At 39.8% G+C, this 17,628-nt stretch overlaps 1 protein-coding gene across 2 annotated transcripts in view; it reads left to right on the top strand.

The window, feature by feature from the left end:
- Window positions 1-17,628, top strand: part of SEC61A2 (SEC61 translocon subunit alpha 2) — a 34,533-nt gene that overhangs the window by 14,497 nt on the left and 2,408 nt on the right. For both annotated transcript variants that reach the window (XM_068560196.1, XM_068560205.1), the window contains exons 7-11: window positions 3,982-4,135; window positions 5,123-5,283; window positions 5,602-5,799; window positions 16,010-16,201; window positions 16,683-16,759. In XM_068560196.1, coding sequence (XP_068416297.1) covers window positions 3,982-4,135; window positions 5,123-5,283; window positions 5,602-5,799; window positions 16,010-16,201; window positions 16,683-16,759 — 782 coding nt within the window. The remainder of the gene's footprint in view (window positions 1-3,981; window positions 4,136-5,122; window positions 5,284-5,601; window positions 5,800-16,009; window positions 16,202-16,682; window positions 16,760-17,628) is intronic.

The raw sequence follows: 17,628 nt of genomic DNA on the forward strand, positions 1-17,628 counted from the left end.
TTTTCACATTTTGATGTCTCTGAAATCAGGATGTTTTCTTAGAGTTGATGCGGTCACACGTGCAGTCAGCCAGGTGGCAGTCGTGATGGTAGGCATTGCCTGCATGTGTACGTCAACTTGGTCAAAGCTGTTTATATCGTCCTTATATCACTTGGTTATATGCATTGTTGATATAACATGTTGTTGAGTTTAACTGCTGTTTAAAATGTCTTCCAACAGTCTGCTGTGATTTGTTATTGAAATGAAGAGTTATTGTGTATAAACAGAGGCACAGAAAGAGCAAGTTAGATGATAAACATCTATGTCTAAGTCTAAACTTTTTTATAAGCAGAAAATAAAAAATTCTTTGTAATAGGTTATTGTGTCATAGTTTAATTGAATTATTTTTTTCTTTCTTAATGGCACACATAACAGCATTACAAATAATAGTATCTTACAGTAAGTGAAATACCGTATAAACACACATATATATATCCTATGGATTTTTTAAATGGATATTTTGGAATGGAATTTTTAAAGGCCAACATGATATTCCCTCTACTAAGTATCTTAAAATGTGTAAAGTTTGGAAGATATTTCTCTAATGTAGTCCTTAAAAATCCTTTAGAGAAGTTACCCAGGAATGGACTGTACTTAAGTTATATAATAGTTATTTACTGGATTTTTTTTTTTTTTTTTTTTTTTTTTAATTTACTGGATTTTGAAAAGAAGCTTGCTTAAGTTAAACACTGAACGTCTAGAGTCCTGGTTATCTTGAGATGCCTCTTGTTCACTCTACGAAATTAGGATTAATTTAGGAAAAAAATTTTTTTAATGGTCAAAAGGATCAAAGTCAGAAAAATAGTTTAAAATAAAACTAAAACACCAGTTTATTAGTATATATATACATTGAGAAATACGACCATTTCGGATTGGCATGCTTGACCATCTTTTTTTTTTTATAGGAAATCTTATATAGGAAACAAATCATAGTAAGAAGATTGTTTAGTGAGTATGATTCAGAACACGGAGAATGGGATTGTTGAGGTATTTATTGGGCATCACTAACACACATCACAGGGCTTTTCTAATGAAATGGAAATATTTCATCTTTTAACCAGGGGAGGAATCTTTAATGGACTATTAGGTAGTTTTCTGAGCCCCAGTGAGTTCCCATTTGGTATAAGGTACACTTCTTTAAAGGATAACTTTGTCATTATTTCTCCATTTAAAAAACACCTTGGGACTTCCCTGGTGGTCCAGTGGTTAAGACTCCGTGCTTCCACTGCAGGGCACACGGGTTTGATCCCTGGTCAGGGAAGTTTCACAGGCTGCGTAGTGTGGCCAAAAAGAAAAAGTAAGAAAATTATAAAAAAATAAAAAACACCTTGACTGGCAAATTTATAACCCCGAGGAATTAGAGGAAGAAGAGTTGCAGTGGATGGGAAAGAAGATCCTCTGAAAACTGGTTTTAGTATCTTTCAGTTCTTTGGCGTGAGGATACTGATACACCAACTTTTGCCTTATTTTGTTTCTTTACAGCATTTGCTTTATGACCCATAGTTAGCATAACCCTGCTTTCTAAAAGACACTCAAAATTGGCATCTAGCTCTTAGAACATTATGCATCAGTAAAATTTTTCTAGTATTTTAGTAAGGGCGTATTTATATTCTTAAGGAACCTCAGCTGACCAGTTCTGGGTTAGTTAGTGAAAGTATTGACTTCTTATGAAGTCAGTTATGGATTTGAATTGATAAAAATTGGAGTTAAGCTATTTTAATTTTTTTTCAGTACCAGAAATCAAGGAATAGTTAAATTCCTGGAACGAAACAAGTGAAGTGGGTATATACTAAGTTGTTTACATAAATTCTGGTGCACAAATATTTGTCTTGTGGTTAATCCTTCTAGTGTTAATGTATAGAGAAATTTTTCACGTTTGATCATAGGTGGGTAGTGACCCATTGCGTCTTTTTAAGGCTTTGCTAACATTGAAAATGTGTAGATTTGCTAAAGAGATGTGATTAGATCAGTGTGTTTCCACCTAGAGATTTTGGAAACTGTTTGCATGCTGTTATGTAAGGTATTTCTCACCTTAATTATTCTTGTTTCATTCACATGGTCAGTGTTTTTTCACTAGTGAGTTTTGGAATCTAAATAGTGGGTCTTGACTAAAATTTTAAAAAAGAGTAGAGAGTATCAGTGCGCATGGCACATAGTAGAGGTAAGTATTATTTTGTCAAACTGAGTTGTGTGTGTGTGCGTGCACGCATGAGCAAGGTTGAAATGTTAAAGTGTTATTTTTATACATACTTTAGAGATTCATATGTATTGAACATTCTAGAAGAGCATGCAATTAGTATTCAGTTTTTTTATCTACTGTTACAGTCAATGAGATGCTGTCAGTTTCTGATTTCTCATTCTCCGCATAGGCATGCATGCTTTTTACCATCTTTTATTCCTTTAGTTATAGAAACCATTTCTCATTTAGGTTTCTCTGTAATTCCTTTGTCCAGTTAGAGAAGCACGAGTTTGATTTTCACCAGATATAAATGAATCACCCTCTAGTCTGATGGACATTGGTGTGAACAGGGGTTTGGAGAATTATCGTTGTTTCAGAGCTGCCTGTGTGACCTTGGACAGGTCATTTAATTAGAAGTCCATGATAACACTGTCTGGTTGGCTGATGGTTTGTGGACAGCTGTCATGCCCTGTAGAGGGTGGGCTTCTGTATTTCTCATGGGGAGTATGTACTTATTACATAACTGTGGTCAAAATAAAGTCTCAGTAGCTAAGTCCTAACTTGTCTTTTATCTTGTCAAATTGGTAAACTTGGTTTTCAAACAGTAAAGAATTTGTGAGCTCTCTTAGAAGTTTTGAGAATTTTACCTTTTTTACAGTCCATTGAAATTCAAACTTAAAGATTGTAAACAGACAAGTTAGGCTCTGTACAGCCATTGAAATGACAGTTAAGGAAAAGAAAAAACACTGTAAGGTAAGCATGCTTCAAATGGTATACTGTAGTTTTCTCTTTCTTAACAGGGATATTGGGTGAACTGAGTAAGGAACGAGGGTGGGAGGCTTCAGAGCTGGGAGGAGTGGAGGGGCATCTCCTCACGTCTGTAGGAGGGTGTCTTTGAAGTGGGGACAGGTGTGAGATTGGGGGCCTAGAAGCACATTTTCTTCCCCCCTTGGTTAGGTTACTGAAGTGTGGGGAAGGAGTCACATGACCAGAGAGGTCACTTGCAAAGCTATGGATTATTTCTAATTGATACATACTTTTACTGATGTGTTCTCCAACAGGAAAATTAAGAATTTTCAATTTCACATAAAGTTAGTATGCTTTCTTTTTTTTAAAAAAAAATCATGAACTTAAGAACCCGGTGAACCCTTAATTGTTTTCAGATTTACATTAAGTTTTTGTCACTGTATGTATTGAATGCATTTTTACATTGTTATAATCTGTGTACATATTTGTGCTCTACTTTTTGACTTATTCTGTTGTATATTTTATATTATATATAATACACATATATAAAATCTGTAATACTTAAAAATGTATCAGCATAGTTCACATGCTTCTCCTTTAATGGCCTATAAAATTGCATCTTGTTACTGTATCGTAATTCATTTGGTCTTTTACTTACTTGAAGCTATTTGGAATGCTTTTCAGTTTCTTGCTGTCATAAATGCTACAACTGTGAACATTTTTGTTTTAGGGTGCTTTTCAATAGGCCTTATTTAAACATTATAAGAGAAATATAAATATACTTTAAAAGTCAAAATGTCTGCTTTATAATGTAACAACATTTCCAATCCTCTCATTTGCAGAATTGGCTTCTGATGAAACTAAATCGGGTTAGATGCAGGGTGTCATAATAGTGATACTGCATCGACTAGGTTTTAGTGTTGAAAATGCCTGTACTTTGAAAGTAGTCAGTGGTGTTCACTGCCCCTTTCTGAGTTTATTCTTGCTTCAGCTTACTTGCATTTCTTTCCCCACAGTTGTTTGTTGCTGGTTTGATTGTGCTGCTGTTAGATGAGCTGCTACAGAAGGGTTACGGCTTGGGGTCTGGGATTTCCCTCTTTATTGCCACCAACATCTGTGAAACCATTGTCTGGAAGGCCTTTAGTCCCACTACCATTAACACTGGCAGAGGTACAACGCACAGGGACGCAACTGCACGGGTTTGGCTGGGTGTGTGCGGAGAGGAGCACGAGGTGGTGGAGCAGGATGTGCCGACAGACGCCCTGGTTTGCTGTCCCAGGTGACAGCGGGTGTCAGGTGTTCCAAAGCTAATAAGCAGAGATTGGTGGAGTATGAACTGTTGCTTCAGAACGAATAGTATCTAAAATTTAGCCTCTGCTCATTTAAAATTTCAGTGGTTGCAAACATTTAAAAAAATTTATTTGCCTAAGCCATTGTTGCAGAAGTCATTGATTTTGACTGATTTCAGCATTCCTAGAGGGATAAAAAGGTAGTGGATTTCAGATAAAAAAAACATTATTTATTGCATCATCAGGGAGTACTAGTACTTTTGCTGCTGTTCTCCTTGGCTTTGTAATAGCACCTAAATTATGAAATATTTCATTGTGTTTCCCCTTACCCATCTCCACTTCTCTCAAATGCCATCCAAGATTTGTAATGGTTAACATCTAACCTGGTCCCAGCCTTAAGAAAATAGCAGTGATGGTTTATTAATATACTTAGTAAAATGAATTAAAGGCAAGCTTGGTAGAGTAATGTCTGTCTTTCAACTCTGACATCTTTATTCTGCTTTGCTGCTTCTTTTCCCCATCTCCCCCCACCCCACCTCCGAATGTTCTTTTCCCTTCCCTAAAGTAAAAGTGAGGCAAATCATCATGAACTAAATATTTGCTTTGGTTTATTCTACTTTGTCTGTTTTCATCAAGAATACTCTCTTGAGAAAACTTCAGATTTATGAAAAAAAAAAAGACATATTTGCCTCAATGATGTAAATATTTTTTAGAAGCTCCACACATGGCTGTATCATAAAGTAAACATAGATGAATTATTTTGACTCATATTTTCTGCCTTGTACTGGAGCTTCAAGGTTATTTGTTTTGACTTTTGGGACAACTTTGGGTAATGAAGCTACAGCCGATTTCTATCTTGATTTATCAGGTACCGAGTTTGAGGGTGCAGTCATAGCTCTCTTTCATTTACTGGCCACCAGGACAGACAAAGTTCGAGCTCTAAGGGAGGCTTTCTATCGTCAGAATTTACCCAATCTCATGAACCTCATTGCTACAGTTTTCGTGTTTGCTGTTGTTATATATTTTCAGGTAAGTATACTTTCTTCGCTGAAGTTAAGTGGAGTGTGGATTTTTATTTTGCTCTTAAAGAGGAGAATACCATTTGAAATGTTAGCAGCTAAGTCAGTGTTTCAAAATCTAGTTAGGCAAATAATTCCATCGTTTAGACTCTGAGGTGTAAAATATTAGCGATTATGAAATAGAAAAGGATTTCTATTTCTGTGTGTCTCTGTGGAAGGGAAAGTTTGTTAGCATTGTCTTTGCATAGTCCCTCCTGTGACTGTTTGCCTCGTCTGGAGTCGTGGTACGTGCAGCCCCTCCGCCTTACTCCTAAGCTTCCTTTTTCAGGGATTTCGTGTGGACCTGCCCATTAAGTCGGCCCGGTACCGAGGGCAGTACAGCAGCTACCCCATCAAGCTCTTCTACACCTCCAACATCCCCATCATCCTGCAGTCGGCCCTGGTGTCCAACCTGTATGTTATTTCCCAGATGCTGTCAGTTCGATTTAGTGGCAACTTTTTAGTAAATTTACTAGGACAGTGGGCTGTGAGTATTTCATTATTTATTCTAAGTATTCAAATTTATTGTAATTTGCATTTCATGCTTATATTTTTAACTGAAAGAGATGAGCCATAATTGAAGCAGTTGCTATATATAACATTTCCAGATTCATTTACCTGTAGCACAGTTTATCATCTATTTGGAAGAGTTGTAAAACTGTAAGCATTGTAAAACTAAGATTGGCTGAGTACTTTGTACTATGTTACGTCTAGGCAGCATTTTCACATCTCGTTTGAGTGATCTTTTAGGTTAAAATCACAGTTGCTCTTATGAAAGTGATTCCCTGTTTTGTAATCTTATTCCACTATTGTCTGGAATAATGTTTTTTTCAAAGAAGCTATTTACGGATTATATAGGATACTGAAATCATCCTCTCCTGCCTCCCCTGCCATTTTTCATGGCCCAAATGGCAGTAAATAAGAAAGGCACGTCATAACTATATTGAAGAGAGAACAGTTGCTAGAAATGGAATCCAGTAAATTCTGCCTTCCTCTTTTAGATTTTCATCATAGCTCCTTCTAAAGCAATCCAGCCACATTGTGATTGAGGTGTGAGTTATTGTAGGATTGAATTTTTTTTTTTTTGGCTGCGTTGGGTCTTCGTTGCTGCGCGCGGGATGGGCTTTCTCTAGTTGCGGTGCGCGGGCTTCTCATTGCAGTGGCTTCTTTTGTTGCGGAGCCCGGGCTCTAGGTCCACCGGCTTCAGTAGTTGCAGCACGCGGCTCAGTAGTTGTGGCACGTGGGCCCTAGAGCGTGCGGGCTTCAGTAGTTGCGGCGCGTGAGCTCTAGAGTGTAGGCTCAGTAGTTGTGGCGCACGGGCTTAGTTGCTCCGCGGCATGTGGGATCTTCCCGGACCAGGGATCAAACTCGTCTCCCATGCATTGGCAGGCAGATTCTTAACCACTGGGCCACCAGGGAAGTCCAGGATTGAATTTTTTTTTTTTTTAAAGGAAACTATGTGTTTTTGTTTGTTTTTGTTAGTTTTTGTTTGTTTTTTTAAATGGGAATTATTTATTTATTTATTTATTGCTGTGTTGGGTTTTCGTTTCTGTGTGAGGGCTTTCTCTAGTTGCGGCAAGTGGGGGCCACTCTTCATCGCGGTGCGTGGGCCTCTCACTATCGCGGCCTCTCTTGTTGCGGAGCACAGGCTCCAGACGCGCAGGCTCAGTAATTGTGGCTCACGGGCCTAGTTGCTCCGCGGCATGTGGGATCTTCCCAGACCAGGGCTCGAACCCATATCCCCTGCATTGGCAGGCAGATTCTCAACCACTGCGCCACCAGGGAAGCCCCAGGATTGAATTTTGACTGGTTTAAATTTTCACCTGACCAAGGAGTATTTTTTCCCCCTTAAAACTACAGAATTAGAGAAGAGTAAGAGCCTTTATTGTTTTCAGAATATGTAGTTCTAGAATTTGTATTCCCCCAAAGAATTATTTTTTTTACAGTCATTCCTGAAATATGGTGCTTATTCCATGCATTTGTCTTAACGTGCTACCTTTTGTATTGTAAGTTGTAGTGACGTATCTTTCTGCTTTTACTGAAGGCCATTTTTTAAAATGTAAAGTTTAATAGGATGAGACAGTAATTCTTGAAAGGCAGTTGAAGGAAGTATGATTCCCTTTATCCGGAATAGTTGACCCTTGAACATGGGTTTGAGCTATACGGGTTCATTTAGACGCAGGTTTTTTTCAATAGTAAACACTTCAGTACTGCACGGTCTGCAGCGGGTTGAATCCTGCAATGCAGAACCACGGATACGGAGGAGCCGTATACGCAGAAGGGTAACAACTTATATGTGGATTTCGACTTCATGGAGCGTCGGTGCCCTAACCCCCTCGTTGTTCAAGGGTCAGCTGGACTCCTTTTCCATTCATTTAACAGAAATTGGATTGCCTGTGGTAAGGGGAGGTACTGTCCCTCCCCTCATGAGCTAATAGTCTGGCAGTCATTATTACTATGATAATTTCACAGTAATAAATGCACTGAGTGGTTGTATAGATTGTGTTGTGATCTTAATGAGATTTTTTTTTTAAGTGGGAGAGCTAATGGGAAGTTTAATTTGTCAGGGCTTTTGATTTGGAATCAGTGATTCTAGGGGCACAGTAAATGAATCATTTGGAAATCGTAAATTCAGGAACCAGACATTTTAATCAATGCATCCAAAAATTGCTTTCCCACCCTCTATGCCCAGAACTTTTATTTAATATGAGCAAATACATGCTATTCCCATTTCTTTTTTTTTTTTTTTAAACATCTTTATTGAAGTATAATTGCCTTACAATAGTGTGTTAGCTTCTGCTTTATAACAAAGTGAATCAGTTATACATATACAATATGTTCCCATTTCTCTTCCCTCTTGCATCTCCCTCCCTCCCACCCTCCCCATCCCACCCCTCTAGGTGGTCACAAAGCACCGAGCTGATCTCCCTGTGCTATGCGGCTGCTTCCCACTAGTTATCTATTTTACATTTGGTAGTGTATATATGTCCATGACACTCTCTTACCCTGTCACATCTCACCCCACCCCCTCCCCATATCCTCAAGTCTATTCTCTAGTAGGTCTGTGTCTTTATTCCCGTCTTGCCACTAGGTTCTTCATGGCCTTCTTTTTTTCCTTAGATTCCGTATATATGTGTTAGCATACTGTATTTGTTTTTCTCTTTCTGACTTACTTCACTCTGTATGACAGACTCTAACTCCATCCACCTCATTACAAATACCTCCATTTCATTTCTTTTTATGGCTGAGTAATATTCCATTGTATATATGTGCCACATCTTCTTTATCCACTCATCTGTCGATGGACATTTAGGTTGCTTCCATGTCCTGGCTATTGTAAATAGAGCTGCAATGAACATTTTGGTACATGACTCTTTTTGACCTATGGTTTTCTCAGGGTATATGCCCAGTAGTGGGATTGCTGGGTCGTATGGTAGTTCTATTTGTAGTTTTTTAAGGAACCTCCATACTGTTCTCCATAGTGGCTGTATCAATTTACATTCCCACCAACAGTGCAAGAGTGTTCCCTTTCCTCCACACCCTCTCCAGCATTTATTGTTTCTAGATTTTTTGATGATGGCCATTCTGACCGGTGTCAGATGATATCTCATTGTAGTTTTGATTTGCATTTCTCTAATGATTAATGATGTTGAGCATTCTTTCATGTGTCTGTAGGCCATCTGTATATCTTCTTTGGAGAAATGTCTGTTTAGGTCTTCTGCCCATTTTTGGATTGGGTTGTTCGTTTTTTTGTTATTGAGCTGCATGAGCTGCTTGTAAATCTTGGAGATTAATCCTTTGTCAGTTGCTTCACTTGCAAATATTTTCTCCCATTCTGATGGTTGTCTTTTGGTCTTGTTTATGGTTTCCTTTGCTGTGCAAAAGCTTTTAAGTTTCATTAGGTCCCATTTGTTTATTTGTGTTCTTATTTCCATTTCTCTGGGAGCTGGGTCAAAAAGAATCTTGCTGTGATGTATGTCATAGAGTGTTCTGCCTATGTTTTCCTCTAAGAGTTTGATAGTGTCTGCCCTTACACTTAGGTCTTTAATCCATTTTGAGTTTATTTTTGTGCATGGTGTCAGGGAGTGTTCTAATTTCATACTTTTACATGTAGCTGTCCAATTTTCCCAGCACCACTTATTGAAGAGGCTGTCTTTTCTCCACTGTATGTGCTTGCCTCCTTTATCAAAGATAAGGTGACCATATGTGTGTGGGTTTATCTCTGGGCTTTCTATCCTGTTCCATTGATCTATATTTCTGTTTTTGTGCCAGTACCAAACTGTCTTGATTACTGAAGCTTTGTAATATAGTCTGAAGTCAGGGAGCCTGATTCCCCCAGCTCCATTTTTCGTTCTCAAGATTGCTTTGGCTATTCGGGGTCTTTTGTGTTTCCATACAAATTGTGAAATTTTTTGTTCTAGTTCTGTGAAAAATGCCACTAGCAGTTTGATAGGGATTGCATGGAATCTGTAGATTGCTTTGGGTAGTAGAGTCATTTTCACAATGTTGATTCTTCCAATCCAGGAACATGGTATATCTCTCCATCTATTTGTATCATCTTTAATTTCTTTCATCAATGTCTTATAATTTTCTGCATACAGGTCTTTTGTCTCCTTAGGTAGGTTTATTCCTAGATATTTTATTCTTTTTGTTGCAATGGTAAACGGGAGTGTTTTCTTAATTTCACTTTCAGATTTTTCGTCATTAGTGTATAGAAATGCAAGAGATTTCTGTGCATTAATTTTGTATCCTGCTACTTTACCAAATTCATGGATTAGCTCTAGGAGTTTTCTGGTAGCATCTTTAGGATTCTCTATGTATAGTATCATGTCATCTGCAAATAGTGACAGCTTTACTTCTTCTTTTCCGATTTGGATTCCTTTTATTTCTTTGTCTTCTGTGATTGCTGTGGCTAACACTTCCAAAACTATGTTGAATAATAGTGGTGAGAGTGGGCAACCTTGTCTTGTTCCTGATCTTAGTGGAAATGGTTTCAGTTTTTCACCATTGAGGACAATGTTGGCTGTGGGTTTGTCATATATGGCCTTTATTATGTTGAGGAAAGTTCCCTCTATGCCTACTTTCTGCAGGGCTTTTATCATAAATGGGTGTTGAATTTTGTCGAAAGCTTTCTCTGCATCTATTGAGATGATCATATGGTTTTTCTCCTTCAATTTGTTAATATGGTGTATCACATTGATTGACTTGCGTATGTTGAAGAATCCTTGCATTCCTGGGATAAACCCCACTTGATCATGGTGTATGATCCTTTTAATGTGCTGTTGGATTCTGTTTGCTAGTATTTTGTTGAGGATTTTTGCATCTATGTTCATCAGTGATATTGGCCTGTAGTTTTCTTTCTTTGTGACATCTTTGTCTGGTTTTCGTATCAGGGTGATGGTGGCCTCGTAGAATGAGTTTGGGAGTGTTCCTCCCCCTGCAATATTTTGGAAGAGTTTGAGAAGGATAGGTGTTAGCTCTTCTCTAAATGTTTGATAGAATTCGCCTGTGAAGCCACCTGGTCCTGGGCTTTTGTTTGTTGGAAGGTTTTTAATCACAGTTTCAATTTCAGTGCTTGTGATTGGTCTGTTCATATTTTCTATTTCTTCCTGGTTCAGTCTCGGCAGTTTGTGCATTTCTAAGAATCTGTCCATTTCTTCCAGGTTGTCCATTTTATTGGCATAGAGTGGCTTGTAGTAATCTCTCATGATCGTTTGTATTTCTGCAGTGTCAGTGGTTACTTCTCCTTTTTCATTTCTAATTCTGTTGATTTGAGTCTTCTCCCTTTTTCTCTTGATGAGTCTGGCTAATGGTTTATCAATTTTGTTTATCTTCTCAAAGAACCAGCTTTTAGTTTCATTGATTTTTGCTATTGTTTCCTTCATTTCTTTTTCATTTATTTCTGACCTAATCTTTATGATTTCTTTCCTTCTGCTGGCTTTGGGATTTTTTTGTTCTTCTTTCTCTAATTGCTTTAGGTGCAAGGTTAGGTTGTTTATTCGAGATGTTTCCTGTTTCTTGAGGTAGGCTTGTATTGCTATAAACTTCCCTCTTAGCACTGCTTTTGCTGCGTCCCATAGGTTTTGGGTCGTCGTATCTCCATTGTCATTTGTTTCTAGGTATTTTTTGATTTCCCCTTTGATTTCTTCAGTGATCACTTCGTTATTAAGTAGTGTATTGTGTAGCCTCCATGTGTTTGTATGTTTTACAGATCTTTTCCTGTAATTGATATCTAGTCTCATAGCGTTGTGGTCGGAAAAGATACTTGATACGATTTCAATTTTCTTAAATTTACCAAGGCTTGATTTGTGACCCAAGATATGATCTATCCTGGAGAATGTTCCATGAGCACTTGAGAAAAATGTGTATTCTGTTGTTTTGGGGAGGAATGTCCTATAAATATCAATTAAGTCCATCTTGTTTAATGTATCATTTAAAGCTTGTGTTTCCTTATTTATTTTCATTTTGGATGATCTGTCCATTGGTGAAAGTGGGGTGTTAAAGTCCCCTACTATGATTGTGTTGCTGTCGATTTCCCCTTTTATGGCTGTTAGTATTTGCCTTATGTATTGAGGTGCTCCTATGTTGGGTGCATAAATATTTACAATTGTTATACCTTCCTTTTGGATCGATCCCTTGATCATTATATAGTGTCCTTCTTTGTCTCTTGTAGTAGTCTTTATTTTAAAGTCTATTTTGTCTGATATGAGAATTGCTACTCCAGCTTTCTTTTGATTTCCATTTGCATGGAATATCTTTTTCCATCCCCTCACTTTCAGTCTGTATGTGTCTCTAGGTCTGAAGTGGGTCTCTTGTAGACAGCATATATATGGGTCTTGTTTTTGTATCCATTCAGCCAGCCTGTGTCTTTTGGTGGGAGCATTTAATCCATTTACATTCAAGGTAATTATCGATATGTATGTTCCTATTCCCATTTTCTTAAATGTTTTGGGTTTGTTATTGTAGGTGTTTTCCTTCTCTTGTGTTTCTTGCCTAGAGAAGTTCCTTTAGCATTTGTTGTAAAGCTGGTTTGGTGGTGCTGAACTCTCTCAGCTTTTGCTTGTCTGTAAAGGTTTTAATTTCTCCATCACATCTGAATGAGATCCTTGCTGGGTAGAGTAATCTTGGTTGTAGGTTTTTCTCCTTCCTCACTTTAAGTATATCCTGCCACTCCCTTCTGGCTTGCAGAGTTTCTGCTGAAAGATCAGATGTTAACCTTATGGGGATTCCCTTGTGTGTTATTTGTTGTTTTTCCCTTGCTGCCTTTAATATGTATTCCTTATATTTAATTTTTGACAGTTTGATTAATATGTGTCTTGGCGTGTTTCTCCTTGGGTTTATCCTGTATGGGACTCTCTGTGCTTCCAGGACTTGATTAACTATTTCCTTTCCCATATTAGGGAAGTTTTCAACTATAATCTCTTCAAATATTTTCTCAGTCCCTTTCTTTTTCTCTTCTTCTTCTGGGACCCCTATAATTCGAATGTTGGTGCGTTTAATGTTGTCCCAGAGGTCTCTGAGACTGTCCTCAGTTCTTTTCATTCTTTTTTCTTTATCCTGCTCTGCAGTAGTTATTTCCACCCTTTTATCTTCCAGGTCACTTATCCTTTCTTCTGCCTCAGTTATTCTGCTATTGATCCCATCTAGAGTATTTTTAATTTCATTTATTGTGTTTTTCATCATTGCTTGGTTCCTCTTTAGTTCTTCTACGTCCTTGTTAAATGTTTCTTGCATTTTGTCTATTCTGTTTCCAAGATTTTGGATCATCCTTACTATCATTATTCTGAATTCTTTTTCAGGTAGACTACCTATTTCCTCTTCATTTGTTAAGTCTGGTGTGTTTTGACCCTGCTCCTTCATCTGCTGTGTGTTTTTCTGTCGTCTCATTTTGCTTATCTTACTGTGTTTGGGGTCTCCTTTTCACAGGCTGCAGGTTCGTAGTTCCCGTTGTTTTTGGTATCTGTCCCCAGTGGCTAAGGTTGGTTCAGTGGGTTGTGTAGGCTTCCTGGTGGAGGGAACTAGTGCCTGAGTTCTGGTGGATGAGGCTGGATCTTGTCTTTCTGGTGGGCACGTCCACGTCTGGTGGTGTGTTTTGGGGTGTCTGTGGCCTTATTATGATTTTAGGCAGCCTCTCTGCTAATGGATGGGGCTGTGTTCCTGTCTTGCTAGTTGTTTGGCATAGGGTGTTCAGCACTGTAGCTTGCTGGTCATTGAGTGATGCTGGGTCTTGATGTTGAGATGGAGATCTCTGAGAGATTTTTGCCGTTTGGTATTACGTGGAGCTGGGAGGTCTCTTGTGGACCAGTGTCCTGAAGTTGGCTCTCCCACTTCAGTGGTACGGCCCTGATGCCTGGCTGGAGCACCAAGAGCCTTTCGTCCACACGGCTCAGAGTAAAAGGGAGAAAAAATAAAAAGAAAGAAAGAAAGAGGCTATAATATAGTGAAGTAAAATAAAGCTATTATAAAGCAAAGCTATACAGACAAAATCTCACCCAGAAGCATATACATATACACTCACAAAAAAAGGAAAAGGGGAAAAATTAATATATCCTGCTCCCAAAGTCCACCTCCTGAATTTGGGATGATTCGTTGTCTATTCAGGTATTCAACAGATGCAGGCACATCAAGTTGTTTGTGGAGTTTTAATCCGCTGCTTCTGAGGCTGCTGGGAGAGATTTCCCCTTCTCTTCTCTGTTCGCACAGCTCCTGGGGTTCAGCTTTGGATTTGGACCTGCCTCTGCGTGTAGGTCGCCTGAGGGCGTCTGTTCCCCGCCCAGACAGGACGGGGTTAAAGGAGCAGCTGCTTCAGGGGCTCTGGCTCACCCAGGCCGCGGGGAGGGAGGGGTACAGAGGAGGCGGGGCGAGCCTGCGGAGTCAGAGGCCGGCGTGACGTTGCACCAGCCTGAGGCGCGCAGTGCGTTCTCCCGGGGAAGTTGTCCCTGGGTCACGGGACCCTGGCAGTGGCAGGGTGCACAGGCTCCCGGGAGGGGCGGTGTGGAGAGTGACCTGTGCTCGCACACAGGATTTTTGGAGGCGGCAGCAGCAGCCCCAGCATCTCACGCCCGTCTCTGGTGTCCGCGCTGATAGCCGCGGCTCGCGCCAGTCTCTGGAGTTCGTTTAGGCGGCGCTCTGAATCCCCTCTCCTTGCGCGCCGTGAAACACAGAGGGAAGAAAAAGTCTCTTGCCTCTTCGGCAGCTGCAGACTTTTTCCCGGTCTCCCTCCCAGCCAGCTGTGGTGCGCTAACCCCTTCAGGCTGTGTTCACGCCGCCAACCCCAGTCCTCTCCCTGTGATCCGACCAAAGTCCGAGCCTCAGCTCCCAGCCCCGCCCACCCCGGCGGGTGAGCAGACAAGCCTCTCGGGCTGGTGAGCGCTGCTCGGCGCCGAGCCTCTGTGCGGGAATCTCTCCGTTTTTTCCTCTGCGCCCCTGTTGCTGTGGGATCCGTGCTGATAGCCGCGGCTCGCGCCCGCCTCTGAAGTTCGTTTAGGCGGCGCTCTGAATCCCCTCTCCTCGCGCACCAGGAAACAAAGAGGGAAGAAAAAGTCTCTTGCCTCTTCGGCAGCTGCAGACTTTTTCCCGGCCTCCCTCCCAGCTAGCTGTGGTGCACTAACCCCTTCAGGCTGTGTTCACGCCGCCAACCCCAGTCCTCTCCCTGCAATCCGACCAAAGTCCGAGCCTCAGCTCCCAGCCCCGCCCGCCCCGGCAGGTGAGCAGACAAGCCTCTCGGGCTGGTGAGTGCTGCTCGGTGCCGAGCCTCCGTGCGGGAGTCTCTCCGCTTTGCCCTCCACACCCCTGTGGCTGCGCTCTCCTCCGTGGCTCCGAAGCTTCCCCCTCCGCCACCCGCAGTCTCCGCCCGCGATGGGGCTTCCTAGTGCGTGGAAATCTTTCCTCCTTCACAGCTCCCTCCCACTGGTGCAGGTGCTGTCCCTATTCTTTTGTCTCTGTTATTTCTTTTTTCTTTTGCCCTACCCAAGTACGGGGGGAGTTTCTTGCCTTTTGGGAGGTCTGACGTTTTCTGCCAGCGTTCAGTGGGTGTTCTGTAGGAGCAGTTCCACGTGTAGATGTATTTCTACTGTATCTGTGGGAAGCAAGGTGATCTCCGCGTCTTACTCTTCCGCCATCTTACATATCTCCATCCTCTTCTTCTCCCATTTCTTTTACTATAAAAATTCTTAAATGTTTGTGTGGATAAAAAAATCCCTTTATACTTATTAAAAGACTACTCTTTACAATATACAAATCATATAAAGTTTAGGCAGTGAGTCGTTAGTCTTCTGTTAATATTTCAGTTGATTGCATTCTTAATAGCATACCTTGAAGTGAAAGAATATGTATGTACTCTTACATAGTTCAGAAAATTTCTGACTATAAATGTTACCAGAGATCCATGTGATCTATTCCTGTCTTCAGGAAGAGAAGGAAGATTCTTATAGAAGTATTATAATGTTTTTTAAAAATTGCTCTTGTTAATATATTCACAATGTCTTTTATGTAATAGACACTCACTATATAAATTTTTTTTTTGCTCACTATATAATTTTGTAAGAGTGAAGATATCAGACACAAAAGTAAATCCTTTAAGTTACATAGAATCATTAGCTGTAGGTGCTTTGAACTTAAAACATCGTCATAATTTTTGAGGAGTTTGAAAAGTCACAGAAATGTGACCATTTGTGCTTTTTATTCTTGTTCTATAGGACGTCAGTGGGGGAGGACCTGCTCGTTCTTACCCAGTGGGGGGCCTCTGTTACTACCTTTCCCCGCCTGAGTCCATGGGCGCCATATTTGAGGATCCTGTCCATGTGGTTGTTTATATCATCTTCATGTTGGGATCATGTGCATTCTTTTCTAAGACGTGGATAGAGGTGTCTGGTTCCTCAGCCAAAGATGTAAGTATTTGGTTTATTTGAAAATGAAAAAAAAAAATTCATAATTTTTAGGTGTCAAATGGTAATTGATACTTTATTACTTTTGTAATTTAAACTCAAATTCATACATTCTTAATGAGGTAATGTCATCCCCAGGGAGTTAAAAACTACAGGTAGTTCCTGGAAAGTGAAAAATTCTTAGGTTTTACAATGGTTTGTGACCATCCAAAGCTCAACCCTACCCGACAAAGTCTTATTCCTTAGTATTTAATTTCTCTTTAGGGAGGTGATAATTAAGGAAAGATTGAGAAACCCTGGCTTAAGGTATGGCTAATGTGGTTGTGCAGCATTGTAGCCTCAGGGAATATTATGATATGACAGTGTCTACTTCAGTCTTCCCGTATTTTACTTGTTAGTGTGTGGAGAGCACTTCACACAGAACCTAGTAGTAAACAGTGAAATAGTTGGAGTTTGATTTTAAAAGTTGTTTTTCTCTTCGCAGGTAGCTAAACAGCTTAAAGAACAGCAAATGGTAATGAGGGGCCACAGGGATACCTCTATGGTTCACGAGCTTAATAGGTAAGGAAGGCCATTAGACTCAGTCTTTGATAGGAGAGAGAGAATATGTGTTACATACACACACGTGTTCTTGGTTTTTCAATCTATCATTTGTTCTCAGATGTTATTTAAATTCATATTTGAAGCATTTTTCTTCTACTTAACACAAAAGAACCAAAATTTAACACAAAAGTGAATTGTTCTCCACATCAGAATTGACACCTAAATTATTATTTTAATTGAAATTATGTTCCCTTCACTGCTCAGCCCAGTGTTAAAATGCTGTAGGTCAGAGGTCCTCGTCTGGCTGCACTTAAAATCACCTGGGAGCTTTTAAAAAATACTGATATCCCGCCTCTAGGAATTGTGATTTATTTGGTCTGCGGTGGGTCCCAGGCATCAGTTTTTTGTTTTTTTGATAACAGTTTATTGAGATATAATTCACATATCATGTAATTTACTCATTTGAAATATACAGTTTAGTGGGGTTTTGTTTTTCAGTTTGTTTTTAGTATATTCTGAGTGTGTAATCATTACAATATAATTTTTAAAACATTTTCATCACCTGGAAAGAAGCCTTGTACCTATTAGTTATTCTCCATTCCTACCCACCCTCCCACCTCCCAGCCCCAGGCTTTTTATCTAGTGTCTGTAGATTTGCCTGTTCTGGACATTTCATATGAATGGAGTTATATGCGATCCTTTGTGAACATCTTTTTCACGTAGCATAATGTTTTTGGGGTTCATTCATTATTCGTGAATAATATTCCCTTGTATGGATGTACCACGTTTTGTCTGTCCATTCATCAGTTAATGGAAATTTTGGTTGTTTCCACTTTTTGGCTGTCATGAATAATGCTGTTGTGAACGTACCTGTTCAGGTCTTGTGT

This window comes from Eschrichtius robustus, chromosome 1 (genome assembly GCF_028021215.1).
Source record: "Eschrichtius robustus isolate mEscRob2 chromosome 1, mEscRob2.pri, whole genome shotgun sequence".
NCBI classification, from domain to species: Eukaryota; Metazoa; Chordata; class Mammalia; order Artiodactyla; family Eschrichtiidae; genus Eschrichtius; species Eschrichtius robustus.